At 47.9% G+C, this 24,531-nt stretch overlaps 1 protein-coding gene and 1 long non-coding RNA gene across 10 annotated transcripts in view; one reads left to right on the plus strand and one right to left on the minus strand.

Annotated features, from left to right (window-relative positions):
• Positions 1-24,531, plus strand: part of SLC2A9 (solute carrier family 2 member 9) — a 269,728-nt gene that overhangs the window by 26,604 nt on the left and 218,593 nt on the right. The window contains exons 1-3 of one of the 9 annotated variants that reach the window (XM_053217575.1): positions 3,371-3,721; positions 7,640-7,740; positions 15,022-15,120. In XM_053217575.1, the coding sequence (XP_053073550.1) occupies positions 7,678-7,740; positions 15,022-15,120 (162 nt within the window). In that variant the 5' untranslated portion in view covers positions 3,371-3,721; positions 7,640-7,677. Of the gene's footprint in view, positions 1-3,370; positions 3,722-7,639; positions 7,741-11,158; positions 12,581-15,021; positions 15,121-24,531 lie in introns of those variants that run through there. The other 8 variants (XM_053217574.1, XM_053217572.1, XM_053217576.1 and 5 more) reach the window with 8 other exon arrangements.
• LOC113593099 (uncharacterized) lies at positions 8,303-12,433 on the minus strand. The gene is made up of 3 exons (XR_003413180.2): positions 12,283-12,433; positions 10,494-10,688; positions 8,303-8,374 (listed from the first exon to the last, which is right to left on the minus strand). It is a non-coding gene; the product is annotated as an uncharacterized LOC113593099 (long non-coding RNA).

The raw sequence follows: 24,531 nt of genomic DNA on the forward strand, positions 1-24,531 counted from the left end.
AGATGGTTTGAAGGCTGTGGATGGACGAGTCTGGATGAGTCTGCAGAGCAGTGAGGAGGCCAATGGGCCGAGTCTTGGGACGTTCTGCCATCAGCGGCCTCGCAGGCAAGGAAGAGTGGCTGAGCCGACTAAGGAAGAAGCAGGCGAAGGAAAACCAGGCCAGCGTGTTGGCTGGAAGACAGGACAAGGAAGTTTCTAGAAGGACCCAGAAGGAAGAGGAGTGGTCACCTTCGCCAAAGCTGCTGGGAGGTTACAGGGAATTGACTAGTGACTTTGGATGGTTGATGTCCTCAATAAGAACAAGTTGGGTGGGGTGGCGGCTCAAAAACCTTCTGCACCAGCGAGAATGGGCAGGGCAAAGGAGAGACCGTGAATTCTCTTTGGGACACTTTAGCTGTGACAAAGAGCAAGGAAATGGGGTGGTAACAGGAGGTCACGGAGTCAAAGGAAGTCTTGTTTTCCACTGAGGTGAACTTCACTTAACCTCAAACGAAGCGTTTTAAAGTGAACAGTTAGGTGGCATCGAGTGCGTTCACAATGTTGTGCAACACCGCCTCCGTCTAGCTCCAAACCGTCTTCATCTCCCCAAAAGCAAACCCCTCACCTGTAAAAGAGTGGTTCCCTAGCAACCACGGATCCGCTTTCGACCTCTGCGGATTCTGGACATCCTATTTATTTATTTATTTATTTATTTATTTATTTTAATGTTTATTTATTTTTGAGAGAGAGAGAGCACAAGCAGGTGAGGGGCAGAGAGAGAGAGGGAGACACAGAATCCGAAACAGACTCCAGGCTCCGCGCTGTCGGCACAGAGCCCGACGCAGGGCTCGAACTCACGAACCGCGAGATCATGACCTGAGCCGAAGTCGGACGCTCCACTGACTGAGCCACCCAGGGGCCCCCCGACCCCCCGGACATTCCATTTAAGTGGAATCAGAAAACACGTAACTGTTTGTGTCCAGCGTTTTAACCCCAGCATAAGGGTTTCGAGGTTCTTCCATACTGTAAACGTGTGTCAGGACTTCATTCCTTTTTATGTCTGAGTAATAACAATCCATTATATGGGAGACCCTAACTCTTTATCCATTCATTAACTAATGGGCATTTGGACTGTGTCCACACTACAAACTGCCGTTAGGAGCACTGTTGTGAGCGTTCGTGTTCAAGGTTTATTTGAACACCTGTTTCCAGTTCGCTTGGGTCTGTACCCAGGAGAAGCGTTGCTGGGGCAGAAGGTGATTCTATGTTTACTCTTGGAGAAACCGCCCGACTGTCTTCCACGGTGGCTAAACCAGTTTACATTCCCACTGGCAATGTAGGAGGGCCCCAGCTTCTCCACATCCTCGCCAACACGTCTTCCTTTCAAACCCCTTTTTTAAATTGATGGCACGGAGACACCCTTGTGTATGGCCTGAAGCGATCCGACGGAGAAGGAGAACTTGATGATGGCAAAGGAAAACGGGATAATGGCTGGAAGAAGACCCTTGACAAGAGGGATGTGCCCACAAGACCCACCATGGCAGAGCCTCCCAAGTGGGAAGTCTTTCTGGATGCTGCACGGCTACGCATGGCCAGCAAGTGAAAAGAGAAGCGTGTCTGACAGCAAGATCCCTAGGCTCGCTCCAATGGGCTTGTTGATTTTGGTGGGGGGTGGGGGGCCTCCCCACAGAGCAGAAGTGAACGGTAACATGGCGGGGAGAGTGGTGCGGAGTGGGTGGTCTTGCTTTAAACGTCAGTCCTCATCCATAAGTCGTGGTGCTTCAGGCAAGTGGGGTGACCTGTGGGACCCCAGTACGCTCGGCCACAGAACGGAGATAACAAAAGCTTAGTGGCTGCTCTCAGGACTAAATGAGGCTTTGCCTAACCAGTGCCTGGCACACAGTAGGTGCTTACTAAATGCGGGTATCGTCCATTGGCTCATCCTTCCAACTCCATTGTGAATTACCCAATGGAAGTAACAGGTTTAACCCTTCTTTGCAGCCTTCTCAGGTTCCAGCACTATGTGGGCCGCATAGTAGGTGCTCCATAAAACACTTGAAAAAGAATAAATAAATAAATAAAGAAAGAAAGAATAAAGAATAAAAATAGTGATCAAGAAAGAGACTTCCCAAAACAATAGCCATAGTGAATATTCACTGGGTGCTTGCTACATGGCAGGTATTTCCAAGGGCAACATCTCGTTTGGTCTACATGACATGACCTTGAGACAAGTACTCCCTTATCCCCACTTGGCAGACAGGTGACTTGTCCTGTATGACATGGCTGGGGAGGGACGGGCTGGGGGTGGAGGTCTGACACGAAATCCCAGGCTTAGTCATCGTATTATACTATCCACCTAGACGCTGCTAAACCAATGGTTGAATAATCCTGGTTCTGAGAATGATTTGCCGCAGCTAAAAACATGTCAAGAGAGAGGTCAAGTGACTGATTGGGAAAAGGAAGGGTTGGTCACCAAATGGATAATTGTGGAAGCTTTGAAAACTCCAGGGGAGCCATTGCATTGCCCAGGTGTGTCTGCATTTCCTTGAGCACAGCTGAAATCACCCCGGGCACAGCAATGTCATCTTCCTGATGTGCAGGTTGGGTCCGACACTGGAGGTTGGTTGATAAAGGCACCTGGGGTAGGTGCTTCTTGGGGATCAGGTGGTTTCTTCCCGTTCTCCAGTCCACTGTTTTGTCAACATCAAGGTTGGGAAACTGGGGAGATGGGGTTAGCCATGAGAAGGCTGCCTGGGTGCTCGGAGATGATGCCAAGGGAATCAGAAGGGCTTTTCCAAGTTCCCCGAACGGTGCTACCTCCCAGGGCCCAAGCCACAGAGTCCCTTTTCTGTGGTGGGTAGGACTCCCAGGCGCCATCTTTCTACGATTCACCCCAGAACCGTTCCGTACTCCCCAGGCCCTCAGCTCTCTCTGTGAACTGGTCAGGAGGAGGCTCTGATGCCCTTGGCCGAGCTTGGATCTGGCCCTGAGCCGCTCAGCCATGCTCTTGCATTCCTCACTTCTTCTCCTCACACCCCTCTGCTGCTCCAGCCCTCCGTCTATCTCAGAGTCCTGAAGATAGAGTAGGGCTCGCACATGGGCATCTCTTTCGAGCTACCGGGACAGGTCGGGGGGACGTTGTGGCATCGTAAACCTCCACCAACAGCAGTGACCACCGGTGCAGCATTTCAGAGTTGACGGCTCTCCCGTATTTCTCCTGGGGCTGATTATACTCTGACATTGACAGAGTAGCAAGAATAAACTTTTCATCTTGCCCATTTGGGCTTAGAACCCAATCAACGTGCACCATTCATGTCCTGCTTTACAGCTGTCGTGTGTCATGTCACTTAACCCTCACCGTGGCCTGGGCAGATCCTGCGCTGGTCATATCCTCGCATTAGCAGGAAGCCATCGGACACGCAAGAAGGTCAGCCCGATACTCAACAGTGGCTGTGCCGGAACACCTCTGCCTTTGACTCTGGTCCAGAACTTGTTGACCCCTGGCATGTTTTTAATAAGCTGAGCTTGCCATCAATAGTTGGCTGTTAATCATTTATCTCTCGTGGGGATAGACATTAAGGAATGTTTATAGTAATAGCTGGATGCCATTTAATCATTAGTGCTGTTTTCTTTCACAATTTCCCAGGCTTATATCTGATTATATGGGGGAGCTGATTTATCTATGAAGCGTATTCTGTTTGTTCTTTAGACCGTAACAGGCAAGGGGGGCTCCAGAAACCAGGTGAGTTATGTTCACAGACATGGACCAGCTTTGGGGAGGATTTCAAGAATTTCTAAGACTCTCGGAGAGCAGCTGGAATAAGGGAATTGAAAAGTCAGGGATTTGAACATCAATTTAGGTGAAGATTAAGTGAGAAAATGCACATAAAGTGCTTAGCGTGGGGTTTGATGAATGCTGCTATAAAATGAAATGGATAATGAGTGATCATGGCTAAGGCAATTATTCCAATGGCTGATAACCCAGTTATCTCCTTCTGCCTTCCTTCCTCTCTGTCTCTCTCCTTCTCTCTCCTCCTCTCTCTCTCTCAAAGCTGCTCTATCTTCCACATTCCTTTCAGGATGTTGTTTTAGGGTTAGCTTTAGCTCCATGCCAAAGTCAGCAGAGAATTAACCCTGGAAATAAAGAATAAAGCCCTAGCCAAATATTGCTCAATCAAAACGTGGGGGGAATAGGAAGTATGTGGCATTTCCTGTTCAGAGCTGTGAGCCAAGTGCTGGTTGGCACCACTGGGCTCGTGTGGCAGGCTGAATAGCAGCACCTGCAGGCATTTCAAGGGAGGTGACCCCAGCTTTAGGAGAACAAGTCCACCTGGGCCGTCCGCTGACATTCTGAGGTCTACGGATGTCAACAGCGCCTTTTCTTTGCTTCTGTCTTTCCAGCCAACCCAAGCTCGCGAGTGAGGATTTGACCAGAAGCTGTCTGGGCTCAGACCCACCCTCTGTGACAGGTTGGGTGGGTAAAGATACTTCCCTAAGGCTTGCTTACTTTATTTCTAACATGGCTGGCCCTAGCGACAGACACATGGCGACCGCGAAGGTTTTCTTATCGGCAGCGAGGTGATCTTCTAAACAGTTAACCCCAGGGACAACCTAGGTGGAGGGCAATCAGATTGCCAGGAACAGAGTCCTGGGGCTCGGTTTTGGTAGACGTTAACTCTGTAGCTGCTGGGTTGTGGCAGGTGGGCACTCTGGGGGCTTGGGATGTGGCTGTTCACCAATGGCTACGGTCGTTTGACCTTCTAAGAACTGGCATGGCCACACGAGTGGACACCAGAGTGTTAGACTCGAACAGCAGCACGTTTTGTATTATTACCGCGGACCGAAAAGATAGGGAGCTGGCAAGTTTGGAACTTCACGCAGAGCGGATATCGGTGTTATATTTATTCACGATTCCATTTAAGCCTTAGAGGATTCTTTTGAAGCAGTTTAGGGCTCTCTGCTCGCATGCCCAATGGTTCCCCCTCTCGTAACCAGTTCTAATACACCATCTCAGAATGTTGTTCCGTGAGGCCCTTACAAATGAAATGCCTCATCCGTGCTCCACAGGGGCCATTTGCTGGGAGTCCGGGGATGATGATGATGCCATTTAGCATTTACTATGTGCTTCATACACATTGAGTCATTTAATCTTCACAAACGCCCGATGAGATGTGTCCTGTTACTATTCGTTACTTGACATGTAGAAACAGAGGCCCTGAGAGGTTAAGTGACTTTCCCCAAGTCACACAGCTAGTAAGCTATTGAGCTGGGATTTGAACTCATGGCTCCATATTGCCTGGGGTGCAAGCTGTCTGCCTTTGGCCTTGTGCTGGGCAGGTGGGCACAGAATCTCACCTTCAAGGCTCACCTCCGCTTGACTGACTGTTCCTTCTGAGAACTCAGAATCACTTTCTTCTGTGCATGGGAAGGAGGAAAGGCATTCTAGGATCAGGGACAGTCCAGGGAACACAAGAATGGCCTGGAAATGGAGGTCCGGTGGGCTGGACTGTCCCTGAGCATGTGCTGAGTGTGTGGCCCTCCTCAGGGGAGGGCCTCGGATGTCACACTCGAGTGTTGACTATGGAAGCCTGCCAACCAACATCCTCGTCAGACCGGCTCAGATGACGTCTGGATCGCAGAGCCCGTCATCCTATAAGGACTGGGTATTTTTCCAGAATTGTATTGCTTATGTCTCCTTGGCTACCCAACACCTTAAGGACTCCATCAAAACAGAAACATTTTTTTTAAACTTAAAGCAACTTTTAAAACTTGCTTTTCTAGTTATAGAAAAAAAATTTTTTTTCAGTGTCAAAAATCGGAGAAGTCTAGGAAAACACACCAGATAAAAATGGGCTAAAAAGACAGTGGCCAAGGGGAAACTGCTGTCTCTCTTGCCGCCTCCAGGGAGTCTATTTTCTCTGTACATAAATATGTGATTTGTCCTCTGCTCCCCTCTGCGGCCCAGTCCCCTCCTGCTCTCCTGTCCTGTGCTGGCCCAGGCCGCTCACCTTCCGTGTGCCCCAGGAACAGACCATATAGTCTCCTAGAGTGCAGGCTCCATCAGGGCAGGCCAAAGTCTGTCTTGCTTTTACCTAGGCATTAGGGGCTTAATGAATACCTGCTGAATGAACAACGTGATGTACAAAGATTTTGAAACCTTGAATTTCATATTAAAAAACGCATGGGCACAGTTTAAGTACATACATCCTTTAAGAGCACGCGTCTATTCCTAAGTACATCTAGTTTCAACGTTAACTGGTGGATAGACTTTAACATATCTTCCTCTGTTTGTCAAGGAAGATTATGAGCATTTTCCCATGACATTAAATATTCTTTTTAAAAATTTTTAAACCTTTAAGACAATTTTTTTAGGGGTGCCTGGGTGGCTCGGTCGGTTAAGCGCCCGACTCGGTTTCAGCTCAGGTCACAATCTCGCGTTTTGTGGGGTCGAGTCCCACATCAGGCTCTAAGCTGACAGCATGGAGCCTGCTTGGGTTTCTCTCTCCCTCTCCCACTTGTGCTGTCTCTGTCTCTCTCTCAAAATAAGTAAATAAACTTAAAACATTTTTTTAAAGAGTTTGTTTATTTTTGGGAGCAAAACAGAGCTCGAGCAGGGGAGGGGCAGAGAGAGAGGGAGACACAGAATCCAAAGCAGGCTCCAGGCTCTGAGCTGTCAGCACAGAGCCCGATGCGGGGCTCGAACCCATGAGCTGTGAGATCATGACCTGAGCTGAAGTCAGATGCCCTACCCACACACCCCTAAATGTTCTTTTAAAAAATGTTTATTTATTTTAAGGGGGGGAGGGGCAGAGAGAGGGAGAGATCGAGATTCCCAAGCAGGCTCCATGCTGTCAGCGCAGAGCTTGGTGTGGGGCCTTATCCCATGAACCATGAGATCATGACCTGAGCCGAAATCAAGAGTTGGACGCTTAACCGACTGAGCCACCCAGGCACCCTGACATGAAATGTTCTTTAACACAGTTTTTAATCGCTACATGAGTTTCCATATACGGATGTACCATAACTTATTTAAACTTCCCTGCTGGATTTTTTTTTTTCTCTTGTGAATACCATTTTTTAACATGAAAAATGGACCATTTTTTAACGTGAAAAGGCTGGACTCTTTGTGCACGTTCTTTATCGCTGCTTTAGGATAACTTTTTATAGATGGAGTAGTTGGCCCAAAGGGCCTAAATATTTTTATGCCTCTAGAAACCTATTTCCAAACTCCAGGAAAGCTGCATAGTTTTCAAGGTCTGTCCTGCCAGTGATTCTGTTACAATTTTGGTGACAGGGGAGATTGGCACTTGGTTTTGATTTACACCGCTTTTATTTTCCCATCTTGGGAACAGAAACTTTGGTATTTCCAAGATGTGCCCTACCATGAGAATGGCTGTCTGAATGAGAATGTTCTGGGGAGGGGCCTGTATCCAATAAGCAACGTGGCAAGTGTGGAAAACACGGAGGTAGTTCAACACAACCATCTCACAGATGGAGACACCGAGTCCAGAGAGGAGCACAGAGCTGCTTAGGTCTCCGGGGGAGCCGGGCACCCCCGTCCTGGTGTCCTCACCATGCCCCCTCATCTGGGCCGCCTCCCCTAATTACCCGTCAGTGACAGCAAGCGCCTAATGACTTCTTCCTTTTTTCTCTTTCTCAGGAACAAGGAAACCTAGTCCAAAATCTGAAAAATAAGCCATGACGGTCAGTGAACAGGACTCCACAGATTCCAAAGAAAGTGATTCGGTGAAAGAGAAATTGGTCAGTCCTGGTTTCCTTATCTGTCCCTGTTCTGGTGACTCTGGGGCAGTCCCTCCTGGCCCCCTCGCTGCTTCCAGGGAGATGTAGGTTGCGGCGAGTCAGGCAGAGAAGAGACAGCAGGGGATAAAAGCAAAGGCATATGGCAGGTTGCCTTGTGAACCACAAAGCATGTGTCGTGAGGCACAGGCCACTGATGGCATTGTACTTTGGCTGATGATAACATATCACCTGCTGGTGGCCTTCAGGACTTGTTGTGGGGGGTGGGGGTGAGTCTTTGCTCCAAAAGTCATTTTGCAACAGGGGGACACCGATGTGTGAAAGCAATGATGTTGATGTCCTTAGGACACACTGAAACTCCCCCCTTATCCTCCACGAGGCTCAGTCCTCTGTCCCTCCTCCAGGATGTCCTGGGCATCTAGAGACACTCTCACTGCTCAGGAGTCCTTGGATAGTTATTTATTTACTTATTTAAATGTTTTTTTATTTTGAGAGAGAGCATGAGCACACAAGGAGGGGAGGGGCAGAGAGAGAGAGAGAGAGAGAGAGAGAGAGAGAGAGAATCCCAAGCAGTTTCCATGCTGTCAGAGCAGAGCCTGACAGGGGGGCTCAAATCCATAGACTGTGAGATCACAACCTGAGCCAAAATCAAGAGTCAGACACTTAACCCACCGAGCCACCCAGACTCCCCAATATATGTCCATATTTTCAATAAACCTTATTTAGCAGGAAAAGATCCACACAGGTGTATTTACCAAGCTGCCAGGGAAGTGTGGAATTGGCAGACTGAGAGTGATTGTCCCCACCCATAGGGGTGAAATGGAGGTTCGAGGAGGCCCAGCCACCTCCTCAGGTCATCCGGGGACATGGCGGAGTCACGTTAAATAAACAGCGATTCCCTCCACGCGGACACTATATTTTTCTCGGTGCTCATATTAGGTTGAGTCAAGGCTCTGCTGTCTAGACATTTGGTGTAATGAATGAAGAGCTGTAGTCATCTCAATTATTCTGCTTAAATGATATTCAATAGAAAACGCCCCCTTTTTTCCTTTCCTGCCCTGTCCTGGAAGAAAATGTTCATCTTGTCCAAGCTGACTTTCTAGCTTCAGAATACCATCCGGAGGACAGTTTGAGTTCAGTGCCAGAAGTATCTACCGGGTCCCAGCCCTGAGCCAGGTGGGAAGAAAACTGGGAATGCTAAGAGGCTCAGGAGACTGGATTAGCCTGCTCAGGCCGTCATGACAAAGTACCACAGGCTGGTGGCCTAAGCAACAGTGATACACGTTTTTCACATCTGGAGGCTGGAAGTCCAAGATCAAGGACATCAGAAGGGTTCATGCCTTCTGGGGCCTCTCTCCTTGGTTTGAAGATGGCTGTCTTCCCCCCGTGTCCTCACATGGACTTTCCTCTATGTGTGTCTCTGTCCTAAGCCCTTCTTGTAAAAACACTGGTCGTATCGGATTAGGGTCTACGTTAGTGACCTGACTTCACCTCACTCTCCTCTTCAAAGAACCTGTCCCCAAATACGGTCCATTCTGAGGTGGTGGCGGGTTGAGTCTTCACCATATGAATTGAGCAGGGGCACAGGTCACTCAATACCAGACACACACACAATGCCTGCCCTTGGTGAGCTCCTGTCCAGAGGGAAAGGCACACATGAGAATAGACACTTATAAGTACGGGCGGTCATAGACAGTAAAGCTGTGAGCAGCTTATGGAACACAGAGGGGCAGAGAGAGGCCCAGAGAAGATTCTGGGAGGAGGTGGTCAGGGGACTGAGTACTGAAGGATGAGCAAATTAAGGGTCCTCAGAGGAGAAGCCTGAGCAAGGGCCAGGAGAACCAGCACGAGGAGATACTCCACAAATATTGGTGAATGGGTGTGTGCATGCCAGAACAGGTGTCAGAAGAGGGTGATGGTGCCCCAGCCTCAGAACACCTGGGAACACGTGTCTAATGACCACATCCTTAATTGAGTTCATCTTCTCAGGCTCTGCCGGGAAGCATGGGGCCACAGGCCGTGCAAATGCGGGGATGGCACCAGCTCTCCCCAACTCCACTGGTGATATCGTGGGTGTGAACACACCTGGCCAAGTGTAGACATGTTCCATGAGGGGCAGGAGGAGGGTGCTCTGGTAATCAGGAGCCCCGGTTAACTGCCTTCCGGTCCAGGAATCTACCACACTTCATGTTCACCACCAAGAGACCAAACTCGAGCACTAGAACAGTCCCTAGCAATTGTCCAGTGGCGTCAAAATGGCCCCAGACCTCCCCTTCTACCGCTGAGGACACTGATTCCCTAGAGGGGGGCAAATCTTTGTCCACAGAGTTTGCGTGATGGCACTGACTTAGAAAGGGATGAGAACATTTGGTCCAGATAGAACACATTATCCGGGGACAAGGTGATCTAAAAAATAATGAGTGTTCGTTGTATCGTATGCTGGGTGTTGTAGATGCCACGATTCTAGGTGTTTTTCCAGTATAAACTCATGGAATCTTCCACAGGTCTATGAGGTGGTGGCACTGTTATCATGCCCATGCTACACATGAGGACATGATGCCACAGAGAGGCCAAGTGACTCGTGCAAGAGCTCACGGCCTAAGTGGCTGAGCGGAGGCTCAAACCCAGGCGGTTTTGAACCACTAAGCTGGGGCAAAGGGAGGGGGCCGCTCCTATCAGCTTCACCAAGCGTTTCCAGAAATCAGAGCCGTTCACTGGGTCACCCTGAAAAGCCCCGGGGGGCTGGGATCACTTACCTGCCTGAAGGAAGGGGGGTGCAGTTGACTTGAAGGCCAGGCTCTCGGCATAGCTGGAGCCCGGACACTGCTGTGTGACTTTGGCCAAGTCGCTGCTCACCTCTGGGCTGGTTTGCGGGCTGGCCGGGGAGGGAATTAATGGACAGCTACCTCCACCAATAAGAGGAGCTCTTCAGGCCAAGCGCTGCCTCCAGACTGTGGGACAGAAAGGACAGTGAAGTCTGCACAAGCCTTGCTGTGTGGCTGGACAGATGTGCGTCCGGTCTTCGGTTCTGGGACAGGTGCAGGGCTGGGGCCGGGGCGGCCCCCGGCAGTTGGTCTCTTTCCACCCCTGGGATCTGCATCCCCTCTGGTTTCTACCCTCAGAGCTCAATTTCAGCAGGTTTTGGGGCAGCAAAGTTGAGGCAGGAGAGGCGTGCAGGGACAGCTTTGAGGGGGGCCTCAAGTCCACACCCGGGGTACCTGCTGGCCGGTGGACAATGCTTGCTGACTTTGGAAGCCTTCATAGCGCAGGGGCGTCCCTGACACCAGCGACCACCCCCCCTTCCTCCTACTTTGTGTACATTTGTGTTGACCTCCTGGAGCCTGGGGCCTACTGAGTTTTCAGCCCCAATGAGGAAGCACAGAACAATTTCCAAGGGGGGGGGGTGGGGGTGGGGAGAGAGCACCTGATTCAGATTGAGTTTTAGCAAGATCAGATGAGACCGCCTGTTACAGATGAAGCCAGGCAGGAAGGGCCTGAGCTAAAGAGGGGGTAGGGGAGGAAGAATGACGGTGAGTATAATGCCCCCATCCAGACAGCACAGCGAGGGTCTTCACGACACAGGGAGGCAGCTGTCCCTTTGCTGCCCCTTCCCGTCCTTCAGGGCCCAGCCATCCTCAATTACCTTCCTCCCCCGCCTACTCCAGGGTATCTGTGCCTGCAGGCCTTGGCTCGATGCCCTCCCACCCCACACCCTCTGCCTGCATGCTTCCCAGGGCTACTCAGAAATCACCTCTTCCGGAAAGTCTTCCGTGATCCAGCCCCAGTTTCAATGCCTGTGTTCCACTACACCTAGTTTCTTTGCTTCCCGTCTCTTTTTGCGGACTCGAGGCCTCCCTGGCCTCCTAGGGGTTCTGAATTCCCCAGTCAGGCCCTTGCCCACCGGCCTGTGCCCCTGCTCTCTGCCTCTGGGTGCAAATGGCCGACACAAGCTGTCCTAAACCTGTCACGATTAAAGGTACACTTCTCCGACATCCAGGGCAAGTTGGCCACGTGGTGAACAAATTCTCATGACATCTGGTGTGCATGAGAGGTCTTGCCTCCTTAATGCTTTCCCTGAGCTGAGCCAGCCCGGGGCGGGCACGTGGGAGGTATTCCCTGGGCCAATGCTGAATGAGAAGCATAGAGGAATGTCCGACTGGCAGGTTCTTTTTCTTCCAAACCCAGAGCCTCCCCATTTGTGCCCGAGCTAAGGGCGGCTTACGCCTATGTCCAGCACGCTGGCCGGGGCTGTGTGTTTTCTACCTGAGCCTCAGAGGAATTGCAGGGCAGTCCAGGAGGGATCGGTCTTCCATGTTGCCCTCGTAAACGCAGCAGCTCAGAGGAGCCAAGTGACCAGGCTAAGGCCACGCAGTTAGAGAGGCAGGGTGGGGACCCCAGCCGGCTTTCCCTGCCGTCGGTGACCTGGCGTTCTGTGCCGATCCTCGGAGAGGCGCCCCGGCTTTATGGCCAGCGCTCCCCTCCCGGCTCGCTGGCCTCGTTGGCCAGGAAAATGAAAGGTGCTGATGCCAAAGGAAAAATCCATACCCGGGGTGGTGGTTCCCGAGAAGGCCAGTTTCCCTCCAGGATTCCTCGGTGCTGCTATGACAGCAGGGGGGAAAGCGCACGGTGCCCGTTTCCTGTTCAGACAAGACAGAGCGGCCGCATTTCCTGCCAGGCCCCCGCCCCCTCGTGGACTCTGCCTCCTGCACCGAGATGCCCCGGGATGGCCTGCGGGAGCATGGACTCCCGGGCCTGGGCTCCCCTGACGCGCAGCCCCGGCCATCCGGGGGCCGCTGAGTGTGGCCGCGCCCTGAGAGGGACGCCGGGCGGGAGGACCAGAAAGGTAAACGCAGAAAGCGGCCTCAGGACCTGCCAGGGGGTGGGAAGGCCCAGCGTGGGCGGCTGCGGCTGCCTCCGCCGCCTGGGGCCCTGGGTCACAGAAGCCTGCTGTGAGAGCCGGCACCCCGGTCCCCGTGACCTTGGCCGTGGAGTTCCAGCTCTGGCAACATGGCCGTGCTCGTGAACAGCCTGGCAGGTGCTGGGTGGTGTCCCCTTTTCCTTCCCCACACCCACAGCAGGTACCTCTGTCCCCCGGGGCTGGTGGTGAGAGGCGGTGGGCAAGGGCTGGCCAAGCAGCGGCAGGGGCTCCAAGGAGAGACACCCACCTGCCTTTCTCTAGCTTCTGATGGGTACAGACAAGGGGACAGGGCAAGGGGGTCCAGGAAGAGAAGGTGTCCGGGGCGGGCCAGGGAGTCAGGCAGCGTGACATGTGAGCTGAGACCCAGAAGATAAGTGCGAAGATAAAAGACGGCGGAAAGAGATAAAAGATCTCTTTCAGTTCAGGCTCTTCTTCCTGTAGAAACCCATTCTGACCCCACACCTGGCAATGTCCGCCCCTGTGGCTTATAAACCCTTTTTCTCCCCTCCGTCCTCTCACTGGCATTTACTGAATACCTTCTCTGCCTCAGGCTCGGTGCCTGGAAGCAAGACCCCCTCCCCTCAAAAAGTAAGACCCTTGGGCACTGCCCCAACTCTGCTGCTAATGCTCACAGGCACCTGCCACAGGACAGGAGAGGCCTTGTCTGCCTTAATTAACTCTTTTCTTCAGCATAACAGCCTGTGAGGTGGGGTCTATTATCATCCCTGTTTTCAGATAAGCACACTGAGTCACAGAGCAGTTATGCCACTGGCCCAAGGTTACAGTCATTAAGTGGCAGAGCTGGGGGTAGGACAGAGTTGAACCAAAGAGGGGGTGGAGTTTTCATTCAGAGGAGAAGGCGTTGGGAAAGGGTCGCAGGTGCCAAAGTCTCTAGAAGGGGAATTTCGGGCACATGTATCTGCACGGGCAGGGCCAAGAGGCAGCTTGGCACCTAATTCGAACAACAGCCGTTCTGTATGGCGGGGCCAGAGGCAAAGTAAAACGAGTAAGCGGCCTTTCCGAACGCTCCCTGTGTGCGCGCGACATTCTAAACATCCTCATCCGGCAGCCCATTGATTCCTCAACAACCCTATGTGGCCAGTGTTGTTATTAGATCCATTTTACAGCTGGGCAAGATGAGACCCAGGGAGGTGAAGAAAGTGGCTCAGGTTCCCACAGCTGACTGGTAGAGCCGTCCATCACCGTGTCCCCTGCTAGAGGAGACTACTGACGTGGGCAGATCCGGGAGTTGGCTATCGGGGTCCAGCTCTCTCCTCCAGACAGTATTTGACCGACACAGTTCCCTGAACTGTGGACCTTGTCTGTTTTGTTTCCCGCTGTATCTCTAGAGCTTTAACAGGGCCTGGCCCGATACACGCGCACATTCTATATGATAACAGAGAAGGTGCCTTCCAAGAGCACCTGGGTCCCCTCCATCCGGAGAGTGGCCCACATTCCGCTGGCCAGCCTCGGATGGGAACCCCTTCTGCCTCCAGCCCCTGCCAGCTGGTCAGCTCTGGCCAGGGGGTTCAGATGTTTCTCCTGCATGGTCCTGTCCTGACTGTGACCACGCTCGGACGAAGGACAGGGTCACATGGGGGCAGATGCCCTGTTCTCCAGGCTGAACCCTGTATCTCTCTGCACGTCCTTGTCCTGCGGTGCTCATGGTGGCCTGGAGATTGACAGCTCGGCCTGGAAGGCCGTGTGCAGTGGTGTGCATGCGTGCATGTGAACGTGTGTGCACCTGTGCAGCTGTGAGCAGCCTCAGGCCCCTAGACACTGTTCCCAGATGACGAGGCACTGGGGGACAGGCAGTGCGGTGCAGCGGGTGACTGCATGGGCTCCAGCCCCTATCCCAGACAGCACCACGGATGTCTCGGCGCGTCTCTTTCCCCACCTATCAAATCGGGATGAAATAGTACTGATCTGAGCGTTCCGTGAGATAATATCCTGAAAGGGCTCAGCTCAATGCCTGGCCCATACCTCTTGTTAAGTGCCAGGCGCTACCATTGGCGGCTAAGTCTGGCTTTGCTTTTTGCTCCTATGTGGTCCAGAAAGTGGCCACATTCAGCTAAAATAATAGTGTGTGGCTGCTTACAGAGCACCTGCTAAGGACTGTGGGTCTGTGAGTCACAGGTCTGTGGCAGCAGGCAGAAGCAAACTGAACTCCGTGGGCTGACCGCATTCCCCCAGTGTCCGCCTGCGCAGTGGTCGTGGACAGCGATCCCACCTGTCAGCGGGTTCCGGGAACTCGGGCAATTCTCTAGGGCCCCTTCCCCAGACAAGGGGACAGCCCAGGTGTGTCCTGTGGGCCCCTAGCTCTGTGCCCGACGGCCAGATCTGACATGCTGTCCTCTCCTTTCCAGGACTGGTCCTGCTGGCTCATCGTGGCCTCTCTGGTGGGCGCCTTCGGCTCCTCCTTCCTCTATGGGTACAACCTGTCGGTGGTGAACGCCCCAACTCTGGTGAGTGCCCCGCGGTTGCCGGATGCGCCCGGCAGAGGGCGCTGCGGCCACGCGGAAAACTTCGGGAGTGTTCCCAGGCTGGTTCTGTGCCAGCCCTTTGCGGGACACTGGGACCTAGGAGAGGGAGAGAGAGGAGTGAGACCAGCCTCTGCCCTCGAGGGGAGGAGTGAGGGGAGGATGGGAGGTACAGAAACAGACAATGGTGACAATGTGGAGGGTTCAGTTCCCTGCCTTGGAGGGTCCTGGGAGAGTGCAGGGCAAGGACAGGGGTCTCCGGAGTTTCCAGGGGCCAGTGCTTGAGGATCTTATCCTCGGCACAGAGCCACGGAGAGACCTTATGCATAAACATTTTCTTGATCTGTTCTTTTTGGGTTTATGGCTTTACATTACCGCTAGTGGTCATTCGGGTGTCTGTTTTGTCTGGCTTTTGTTTCGGTCTGGAATCAAGTCGTTAGGTTATATCAATCAAGAAGAGTCTGTAAAGCAACCAAAGGTGTTTATCTGGGGTCGTAGGACTTGCAGCATGGGAGACAGAGAGGGCAGAAATGGACCTTGTGCTCAGAATTGCAGGTGGGGTGGGCAGGCTTCTAAAGGCAGAACCCACAAGATTACCAAACTTCTGAAGGAATGATGATCCCTGCTGAGGGAGTTACACTGAGCACGGATGCAGGATTGACTAGGTAGCTAACAGGTGTTACATTGTCTCTATTTCAGTCCTCAGTAGAGGAGGCCTTCCAAGAGCTGGCCACGTTGTAATTGCCACAAAGGGAGAGTTCATGGTGTTCCCAGAATTGAAACAGGAGCCCCTGCATGGGTCCTGCTTCCTCAATGTCCTCCCAACCCCCTTCTGACTGAGGGTCTTAGCAATACTTACTTCACGTTTGGAGTTTCCTTTTATAGGTGCAATCCCCAGGCCCTCCTAACACCTCCCTGCTGGTTTGCAGGTTCAGATTTGGTTCCGCCTACCTAGGCTCTTAGGTAGCTATCCATGCTAGGGGGTGCTGGCTTCTGCTTGTCATACCTGCACCTTCGTCCACCTTACCCCGCAATGGCGAGGTAGGTCAAGGCTACCTGGAGGCTTTCTGGAGGAAGTGATGCCTCAGCTTCACCTTAAAGGTAAAACAAAGGCACATGCCATTTGTGACATGTTTGCAAGAATGCAGGCGTGATGCAGTTGGAACGCAGAATGCCTTTTGGGGAGCACAGGGCAGGAGCTAAAGGGGCAAACGGAAGCCAGGCTGTTGACCTTTCTGAAGGCTTTTCGGGCCTCGTTTGGAGCCCAGCATCCCCATGTGCAAACCACAAGGGAGGCTGGACCAGGGGGTCCCAAAAAGTTCCCAGGAGCTCTGAACTTGGCAGAATTGCCTTTTAAAAATTCAGATGTCCTTCGACAGTCCTTCAGAGGTCTTTTATAGCTGGTTTGTCCAAATTAGGAGACAAAAAAAAAAATCAGTGCTATATTCGTGACAGAAATACGGAAAAATAATGACAACTGTAAAATCCAGATGTAGGTGTTTCTGTTCTATTCCCTTACTTTCCTGTGCATTTGGAAAGTTTTACAGCAGAATGTCCAAAATAAGTACATCATTACATCTTTGCAAATGCGTCTATATATGTGAAAGGAGAGGGAAGTTTCTACATCTTGCTCCTGAGCCCTGTTCTGTTCAACGTTGTCACCAGTTATTTGGACAATAATCTGGAAAGGATGTCTACACATTTCTCGGTTGATGTGCTGAGAGGAATAATGACTGTATTTGAAAATGCAGTGTGTCAGAATCGAGTGCCAGGACAGCTCTAGTTTTTGTTGAGTTTGTTTCGTTTTGTTTGAAACCCTTCTACGTTTTGGGACTCTGTGTAAGTTCATTTGGAAAATGGGCTCTGATGCTAAGACCCATTTGAAAGCCAGGGACCTAGATGGCCTCCCCAAACTCTTACTGAAGCCAGTGGCTTTGATTTCGTCGTTGTGACCTCGTCCTGACACGAGGATCTGATTTGTCCGTATTTGCCTATAAAAGAATATTGGAGGGGCGCCTGGGTGGCTCAGTCGGTTAAGCACCTGACTCTTGATTTCGGCTCAGATCACGATCTCCCAGTATGTGGGTTCAAGACCCACTCCAGGCTCTGTGCTGTGTGGAGCCTGCTTGGGATTTTCTGTCTGTCTCTCTCTCTTTCTCTCTCTCCCTCTCTGCCCCTCCCCGGCTCGCTCTCTCTTCTGTCTCTCAAAATAAATAAATGAACATTAAAACAAGAAGATTGGAAATTTACACTCTTGCCTCATCATGACAGTTCAGCAGAAACTCCAGCAGAGGGTGGAGAACCTTTGCACTCATGGTTTGTGGACCAAAAAGCCATGTGAAACTAGAACCCTGAATGAAATGATGTGGATGGAAAAACAGAAGTTCAAGCCATGACTGTGGGAACAGGAGGAAGGAGCAATTCGGTCATTTAAAACTTGTTTTCGATTAAGAAACTATTTTTTTAGATCAGTTTGAAAGCAGTTCACAGCAAAATTGTGCAGCAAGTACAGGGAACCACTCCCCCCTCCGTATCCCTCACTCCCAAAAGCTTCCCCCGCTATCAGTTTCCTCCAGGTCCTTTCATGGCTCGAAAGCTCCTTTGTTCTTTACAGCTGAATAATATTCAATACATTAATGCATTGTATTAATACAGTGTAATAACACCTTGTCTGCATGTACCGGTTTATTGAGCCACTCACCTGCTGAAGGACATCTTGACTGCATCTAAGTTTTGGCAACTATGAACAAAGTTGCTGTAAACATCCATGTGCGGGTTTTTGTGTAGACATAAGTTCTCAGTTCATTGTGTAAATACCAAGAAGCACCATTGCTGAATCAAAGAGGGAGAGTACATTTAGTTTTGCAATAAACAGACAAAACATCGTCCTGAGTGGCTGTCCTGTTTTTCATTCCCAGAAGCAATGAGCAAAATTTCCTATTGCCTCCCATTCTCACCAGCATTTGATATTGTTAGTATTTTGGATTTGGGATGTTCTATAGGTGAGTACTGGTATCTCGTTTCCATTGCAATTCCCTAATGACATATGATGTTGGATACCTTTTCATATGTTTTTGGGAAAGATAGAAACATCTTTTCAAATGTTCACTTGCCGTCAATAAATCTTCTTTGGTGAGGTTTCTGTTCACATCTTTTGCCCATCGTTTAATCAGATCGTTTGTGTTGTTTTGTTTGAGTTTTAAGAGTTCTTCGTATATTTTTAGATTACAGATCTTTATCAGATGTATCTTTGCAAATATTTTCTCCAGGTCTGTGGCATATCTTCTCATTCTCTTGACATTGTCTTTCCCAGAGCAGAAGTTTTTCATTTAATTGAAGCCCAGATTATCAATGATTTCTTTCACAGATCGTGTCTTCGGTGTTATATCTAAAGAGTCATCACCATAGGGCACCTGGTTGGCTCAGTTGGTTAAGTGCTGACTGTGGTTCAAGTCATGATCTCACGGTTCATGGGTTTGAGCCCTGCATCAGGCCCTGTGCTGACAGCTCATAGCCTGGAGCCTGCTTTGGATTCTGTGTCTTTCTGCCCCTCCCTTGCTCATGCGTTCTTTCTCTCAAAAATAAATAAACATTAAAAAAAAAAAAGTCACCACACCCAAGGTCATCGAAATTTTCTCCTGTTTTTTTTTTAGGAATTTTATAGTTTTGTGTTTTACATTTATGTCTGTGAACCAATTTGAGTTAATTTTTGTGAAAGGTATAAAGTCTGTGTCTAGATTTTTTTTTTCTGATATGTGCATATCTATTGTTCCAGTACCATTTGTTGAAAAGACCATCTTTGCTCTATAGTATTGCCTTGGCTCTTTTGCAAAGATCAGTTCACTGTATTAATGTGGGTCTGTTTCTGGGTTCTCTGTTCTATTCTATTGATCTATTTGTCTGTTTTTTCACAAATACCATGCTGTCTTGATTATTGTAGCTTTATCGTAAGTCAAAGTGAGATAGTGTCAGTCCTCCAACTGTGTTCTCCTTCAGTGTTAGGAGTTGATTATTCTGGGTCTTTTGTTTCCCCATATAAACTTTAGAAATTAGCTTGTAGATTTCCACAAAATAACTTGCTGAGATTTTGATTGGGATGGTATTGCATCTATAGATGAAGTCAGGAAGAACAAACATCTTGACAATATTGAGTCTCCCTATCCATGAACATGGGATATCTCCCCATTTAATTAGTTCCTATTTGATATCTTTCATCAGAGTCTTTATTTTTGATATAGATGTTACATAACTTGTGAGATTTATATCTAAGTATTTCATTTGCTTTAATACTAATGTAAATGGTAATATTTTAAATTTAAAATGGCATTTTTTTTTCATTGCTGGTATATAGGAAAGCAATTGGCTTTCATATATTAATCTTGTTATCTTGCAACTGTGCTATAATCAATCACTTCTTAGTTCCAGATTTTTTTTGGTTAATTTTTTCAAATTTTCTACACAGACGACCATGTCATCTGTGAAATAGACAGTTTTATTTCTTCTTTTTCAATACGTGTATCTTTTATTTCCTCTTGTTGTCCTATTGCATTAGCTAGGACTTCCAGTATGATGCTTACTTTGGATTTAATCTGCTTTTCTTTTTCTAGTCTCCTATAATGGAAACTTACTGATTTTAAATCTCCCATCTTTTCTAATATATTCATTCAATGCTATAAATTTTCTCCTAAGCACTGCTTTTGATGCAACCCACAAATTTTGATGAGTTGTATTTTCATTTTCATTTAGATCAAGTTATTTTAAAGTTTCTCTTGAGATTTCTTCTTTGATCCATGTGTTATTAAGAAGGGTGTTGTGCAATCTTCAAGTGTTTGGGGGATTTTCCAGCATATTCTGTTATTGATTTCTAGTTTAATTCCATTATGGTCTGAGACCAGACACTGTATGATTAGATTCTCTTAAATTTGATAAGGTGTGTTTTATGGCCCAGAATGTGGTCTATCTTGCTGAATGTCCATGTGAGCCTGAGAAGAGTGTATATTCTACTGTTGGATGAAATAGTCTGTAGACGTCCACTGTATCCAGTTGGTTGATGGTGTTGTTGAGTTCAGCTATGTCCTCACTGAATTTTGGCCTGTTGCGTCTGTCCATTTCTGACAGAGGGGTGTTTCAGTCTCTGACTTTAATAGTGGGTCATCTATTTTTCCTTACAGTTCTGTCAGCATTTGCCTTATGTATTCTCATGCTCTGTTGTTAGGCACATACACATTAAGGCTTGTTATATTTTCTTGCAGTATTGGTCCCTTTAACCGTATGTAACGCCCCCTTTTTTCCCTGTTAACTCTTCTTGCCAAAGTATCCCTTGTCTGAAATTAATATCGTTTTTACTGCTTTCCTTTGATTCATGTCAGCATGGTATATCTTTGTCCATCCCTGTACGTAAAAAATTTTTTTTTTTATGTTTATTTATTTTTGAAGGAGAGAGAGACAGAGCGTGAGAGGGGAGGGGCAGAGAGAGAGGGAGACACAGAATCTGAAGCAGGCTCCAGGCTCTGAGCTGTCAGCACAGAGCCTGATGCGGGGCTCAAACCCGTAAACCATGAGATCATGACCTGAGCCAAAGTCAAAGGCTTAACCGACTGAGCCACCCAGGCACCCCGATCCCTGTACTTTTTAAAATCTATATGTGTCTTTATATTTTTGTAAAAAAAAACTTTATTTATTTTTGACAGAGAGAGAGAGAGAGAGAGTAGGGGAGGGGCAGAGAGAGAGGGAGAGAAAGGATCCCAAGCAGGCTCTGTGCAGAGCCTCATGTGGGGCTCAATCTCACAAAATGTAAGATCACGACCTGAGCCAAAATCAAGAGTCAGATGGTAACCGGCTGGGTCACCCAGGTGCCCCATGTGTCTTTATATTTTAAGTGGGTTTCTTATAGGCAACATATAGCAATAAACAGACAGTTTGTTCTCTTGACCCAGTCTGACAATCTGTCTTTTAATTGCCATATTTTATACCATTGACATTTAAGGTGATTACTGATACAGTTCAATTAATATCTACACTGTATCTGTTCCTTTTTCTATTTGTCACCCTTGTTATTTGTCCCTATTTTTGTTCTTTGTCCCATACTTCTGCCTTTTGTGGTTTTAACTGAGCATTTTGTATGATTCCATTTTCTCTCTTTTCCTAGCATATCAATCCCCCCTCCTTTTTTTTTAACTTTCTTTAGTGGTTGCTCAAGAGTTTATAATATGCATTTTCAACTAATCCAAGTCTACTTACAAATAATACTACTTTACTTCACTGGTAATGTTAGTTCTTTACAATAAAATATTTCTAATTCCTCCCTCCCACCCACTTAGACATAAGCATATTATATAGATAATTGAATACATTACTATCATTATTATTTTGAACAAAATTAATTGTGAGATTTATACCTCAGTATTTCACGAATATTCTGAACAAAATAATAACCTATTGATTATTAATAGATAATAATCAATAGATAATATTAACAGATAATAATCTGTTAGATTAATTAAGAGCAAGAAAAAAAGTTTTCATTTTTACCTTTACTTATTCATTCTCCTGTGTTCTTCTTTTTATGGAAGGCTGAGTTTCTGACCTATATTAGGTTCCTTCGAAGAATTTCTTTTAACATTTCTTGCAAGGCAGATCTGCCAGAGACCAGCTCCAGCAGGTCCAGGGGTTCCCAAAGGAAGAACAGCGTCAGTGAAAATAAAACAAAACTAAAATAAAAAACTAAAACTAAAATAAAATGGACACAGACAACAGCAGTGTGTTGAACTGGCCAATTTATTGTAGCAAACGTGGCATCATATTTGCTAGTGATTTCCTTGTAACATACGTCATCTATGTTTTTCTAACATTACCTAATTTTGAAAATGTTCCTATGTATAGACAACCTTTAAGAAATAACATGATGATTTTCCCCTAACTTTCCCGCATACCCTTTGTAATATCACAGATTAATCTCTTACATTATTCCGTTATGCATCTGCGTTTATCTATAATCTACAAAGCATTTGCTTTGCTGTTCTCGTGAAAGGCCCTCCATTTCTCAACACCTCAAGTGGAACAGTTACAGGGGCATGACCTCCTAACCACATGAGGCCAGAAGAACAATGTGTTTGCCTCGGTCCGAGGTGCCAGAAAGGGGCTGAAAAAGCCTTAGAAACCCATGCCCCATACATTCTCAGAGAGACAATGCACCTAGAAACTAATGAACCATTCTGTACCTTAACCAACTAGGTTCAGTCATCATCTGGAATGCCTCCGGAGGCCAGGTGGGCCTAGGGGTTGAAGTCACCTGTGCCCAGAGATACACTCCTTAGTTGCTGGATTGGGGCTTTCAGATCCATATGTCTCTTCTTTACAGGCCCTCTTTGCTGGCAAAGGGATGAGGCTATCCTTCCTGTCAGTAGAGGAGTCTCCATAGGGGATGGCAAGGGCTAAACGTAAGGCCACGCGATTTCTTGGGGAACCTTATTTTTTTTCCCTAATGGTTCTTTTCCCAGGGGGGCTGCCGAGCACAATTCCCCAACAGACAATACCCCAGGTACTTTAATAAGGCCAAATTACCTAAAAGCGGGAGTACGAGAAGCTTCACTGTCGGCAGGCCGCCCTGCAGTCACCCATCCGTCCACAGCCCGGGCCCTGCCACTCAGGCTGGGATAGCTCGGCTTCCAGCACAGATCTACTGGCAACAAATTCACTCAATGTTTGTCTGAAAAAAGTCTTTACTTTTCATTCATAGTTTGGAAAAATTTTTTAATGTTTATTTATTTTAGAGAGAGAGAGAGAGAGAATGTGAGCAGGGGAAGGACAGAGAGAGAGGGAGACACAGAATCTGAAGCAGGCTCCAGGCTCTGAGCCATCAGCACAGAGCCCAACGCGGGGCTCGAACCCACGGACTGCGAGATCATGACCTGAACCAAAGTCGGAGGCTTAACTGACTGAGCCACCCAGGCACCCTTACCTTTCATTCACTCTTGAAGGATAATTTTGCAGGGTATGGAATTCTAGGTTGATGGGTTTTTTTCTCTCTCAATATTTTGAGTATTTCGCTTCATTCTCTTCTGGCATGGTTTCTGAGGAGAATTTGGGTGTAAATTTTATCTTTCCTCCTCTGTAAGATTGTTTTCATCTGGCTTCTTTCAAGAGATTTTTTTTAATCTTTGATTTTCTGAAGTTTGAATATGATATGCCTAGGTGTAGTGTTTTTTTGTTTGTTTGTTTGTTTGTTTTAGAATTGATACGTTCTGGTGTTTTCTGAGCTTTCTGGATCTGCAGTTTAGTATCTGATGTGAATTTGAGGAAATTCTCAGTCATTATTGCCTCAAATATTTCCTTTGTTCCTACCTCTGTCTTTTCTCCTTCCAGGTGTTCCCACTGCATGTATATTACAGATTTTGTAGTTTTCCCACAGTTCTTGGATACTCTGTTCTGTTTTTTTCTCTATACTTAAGTCTCTTTTCCTCTATATTAAATTTCTTATGGTGTGCCTCTCTCTGTTTTTATTTTATTTTTCCTTCCCTTCTCCTATGTTCATCTGTTTGACTCTTCAATTCCACGTGAGTGAAACCACATGATATTTGCTTTTCTCTGACTTATTTTGCTTAGCATAATACACTCTAGTTCCATCAACGTTGTTGCAAATGGCAAGATTTCATTCTTTTTCATCACTGAGTAGTATTCCATTCTATGTATGAACCAAATCTTCTTTATCCATTCATCAGTCAATGGACATTTGGGCCCTTTCCATAATTTGGCTGCTATAAACACTGGGGTGCATGTGTCCCTTCGAATCAGCATTTTTGTATCCTTTGGATAAATATCTAATAGTGCGATTGCTGGGTCACAGGATAATTCTATTTTTAAGTTTTTGAGGAACCTCTATACTATGTCCCGGAGTGGCTGCACCAGTGTGCATTCCCACAAACATAGCATCCTTGCCAACGTCTGTTGTTTCTGGAGTTGTTAATTTTGGGCATTCTGACAGGTGTGAGGTGATATCTCATCATGGTTTTGATTTGTATGTCTCTGATGATGAGTGGCATTGAGCATCTTTTCATGCATCTATTGGCCATCTGGTTTTCTTTCTTCTTTGGAAAAGTGTTCATGTTTTTTGCCCATTTCTTCACTGGATAATTTGTTTTTAGGGTGTTGAGTTTCATAAGTTCTTTCTAGATTTTGGATACTAACCCTTTATCTGATGTGTCATTTGCAAATATCTTCTCCCATTCTGTCAGTTGCCTTTTAGTTTTGTTAACTGTTTCCTTCACTGTGCAGAAGCTTTTTATCTTGATGAGGTCCCAATAGTTCATTTTTGCTTTTGTTTCCCTTGCCTCTGGAGACATGTCTGGTAAGAAGGTTGCTGCGGCCAAGGTCAAAGAGGTTGCTACCTGTTTTCTC

Source organism: Acinonyx jubatus, chromosome B1 (assembly GCF_027475565.1).
Source record: "Acinonyx jubatus isolate Ajub_Pintada_27869175 chromosome B1, VMU_Ajub_asm_v1.0, whole genome shotgun sequence".
NCBI classification, from domain to species: Eukaryota; Metazoa; Chordata; class Mammalia; order Carnivora; family Felidae; genus Acinonyx; species Acinonyx jubatus.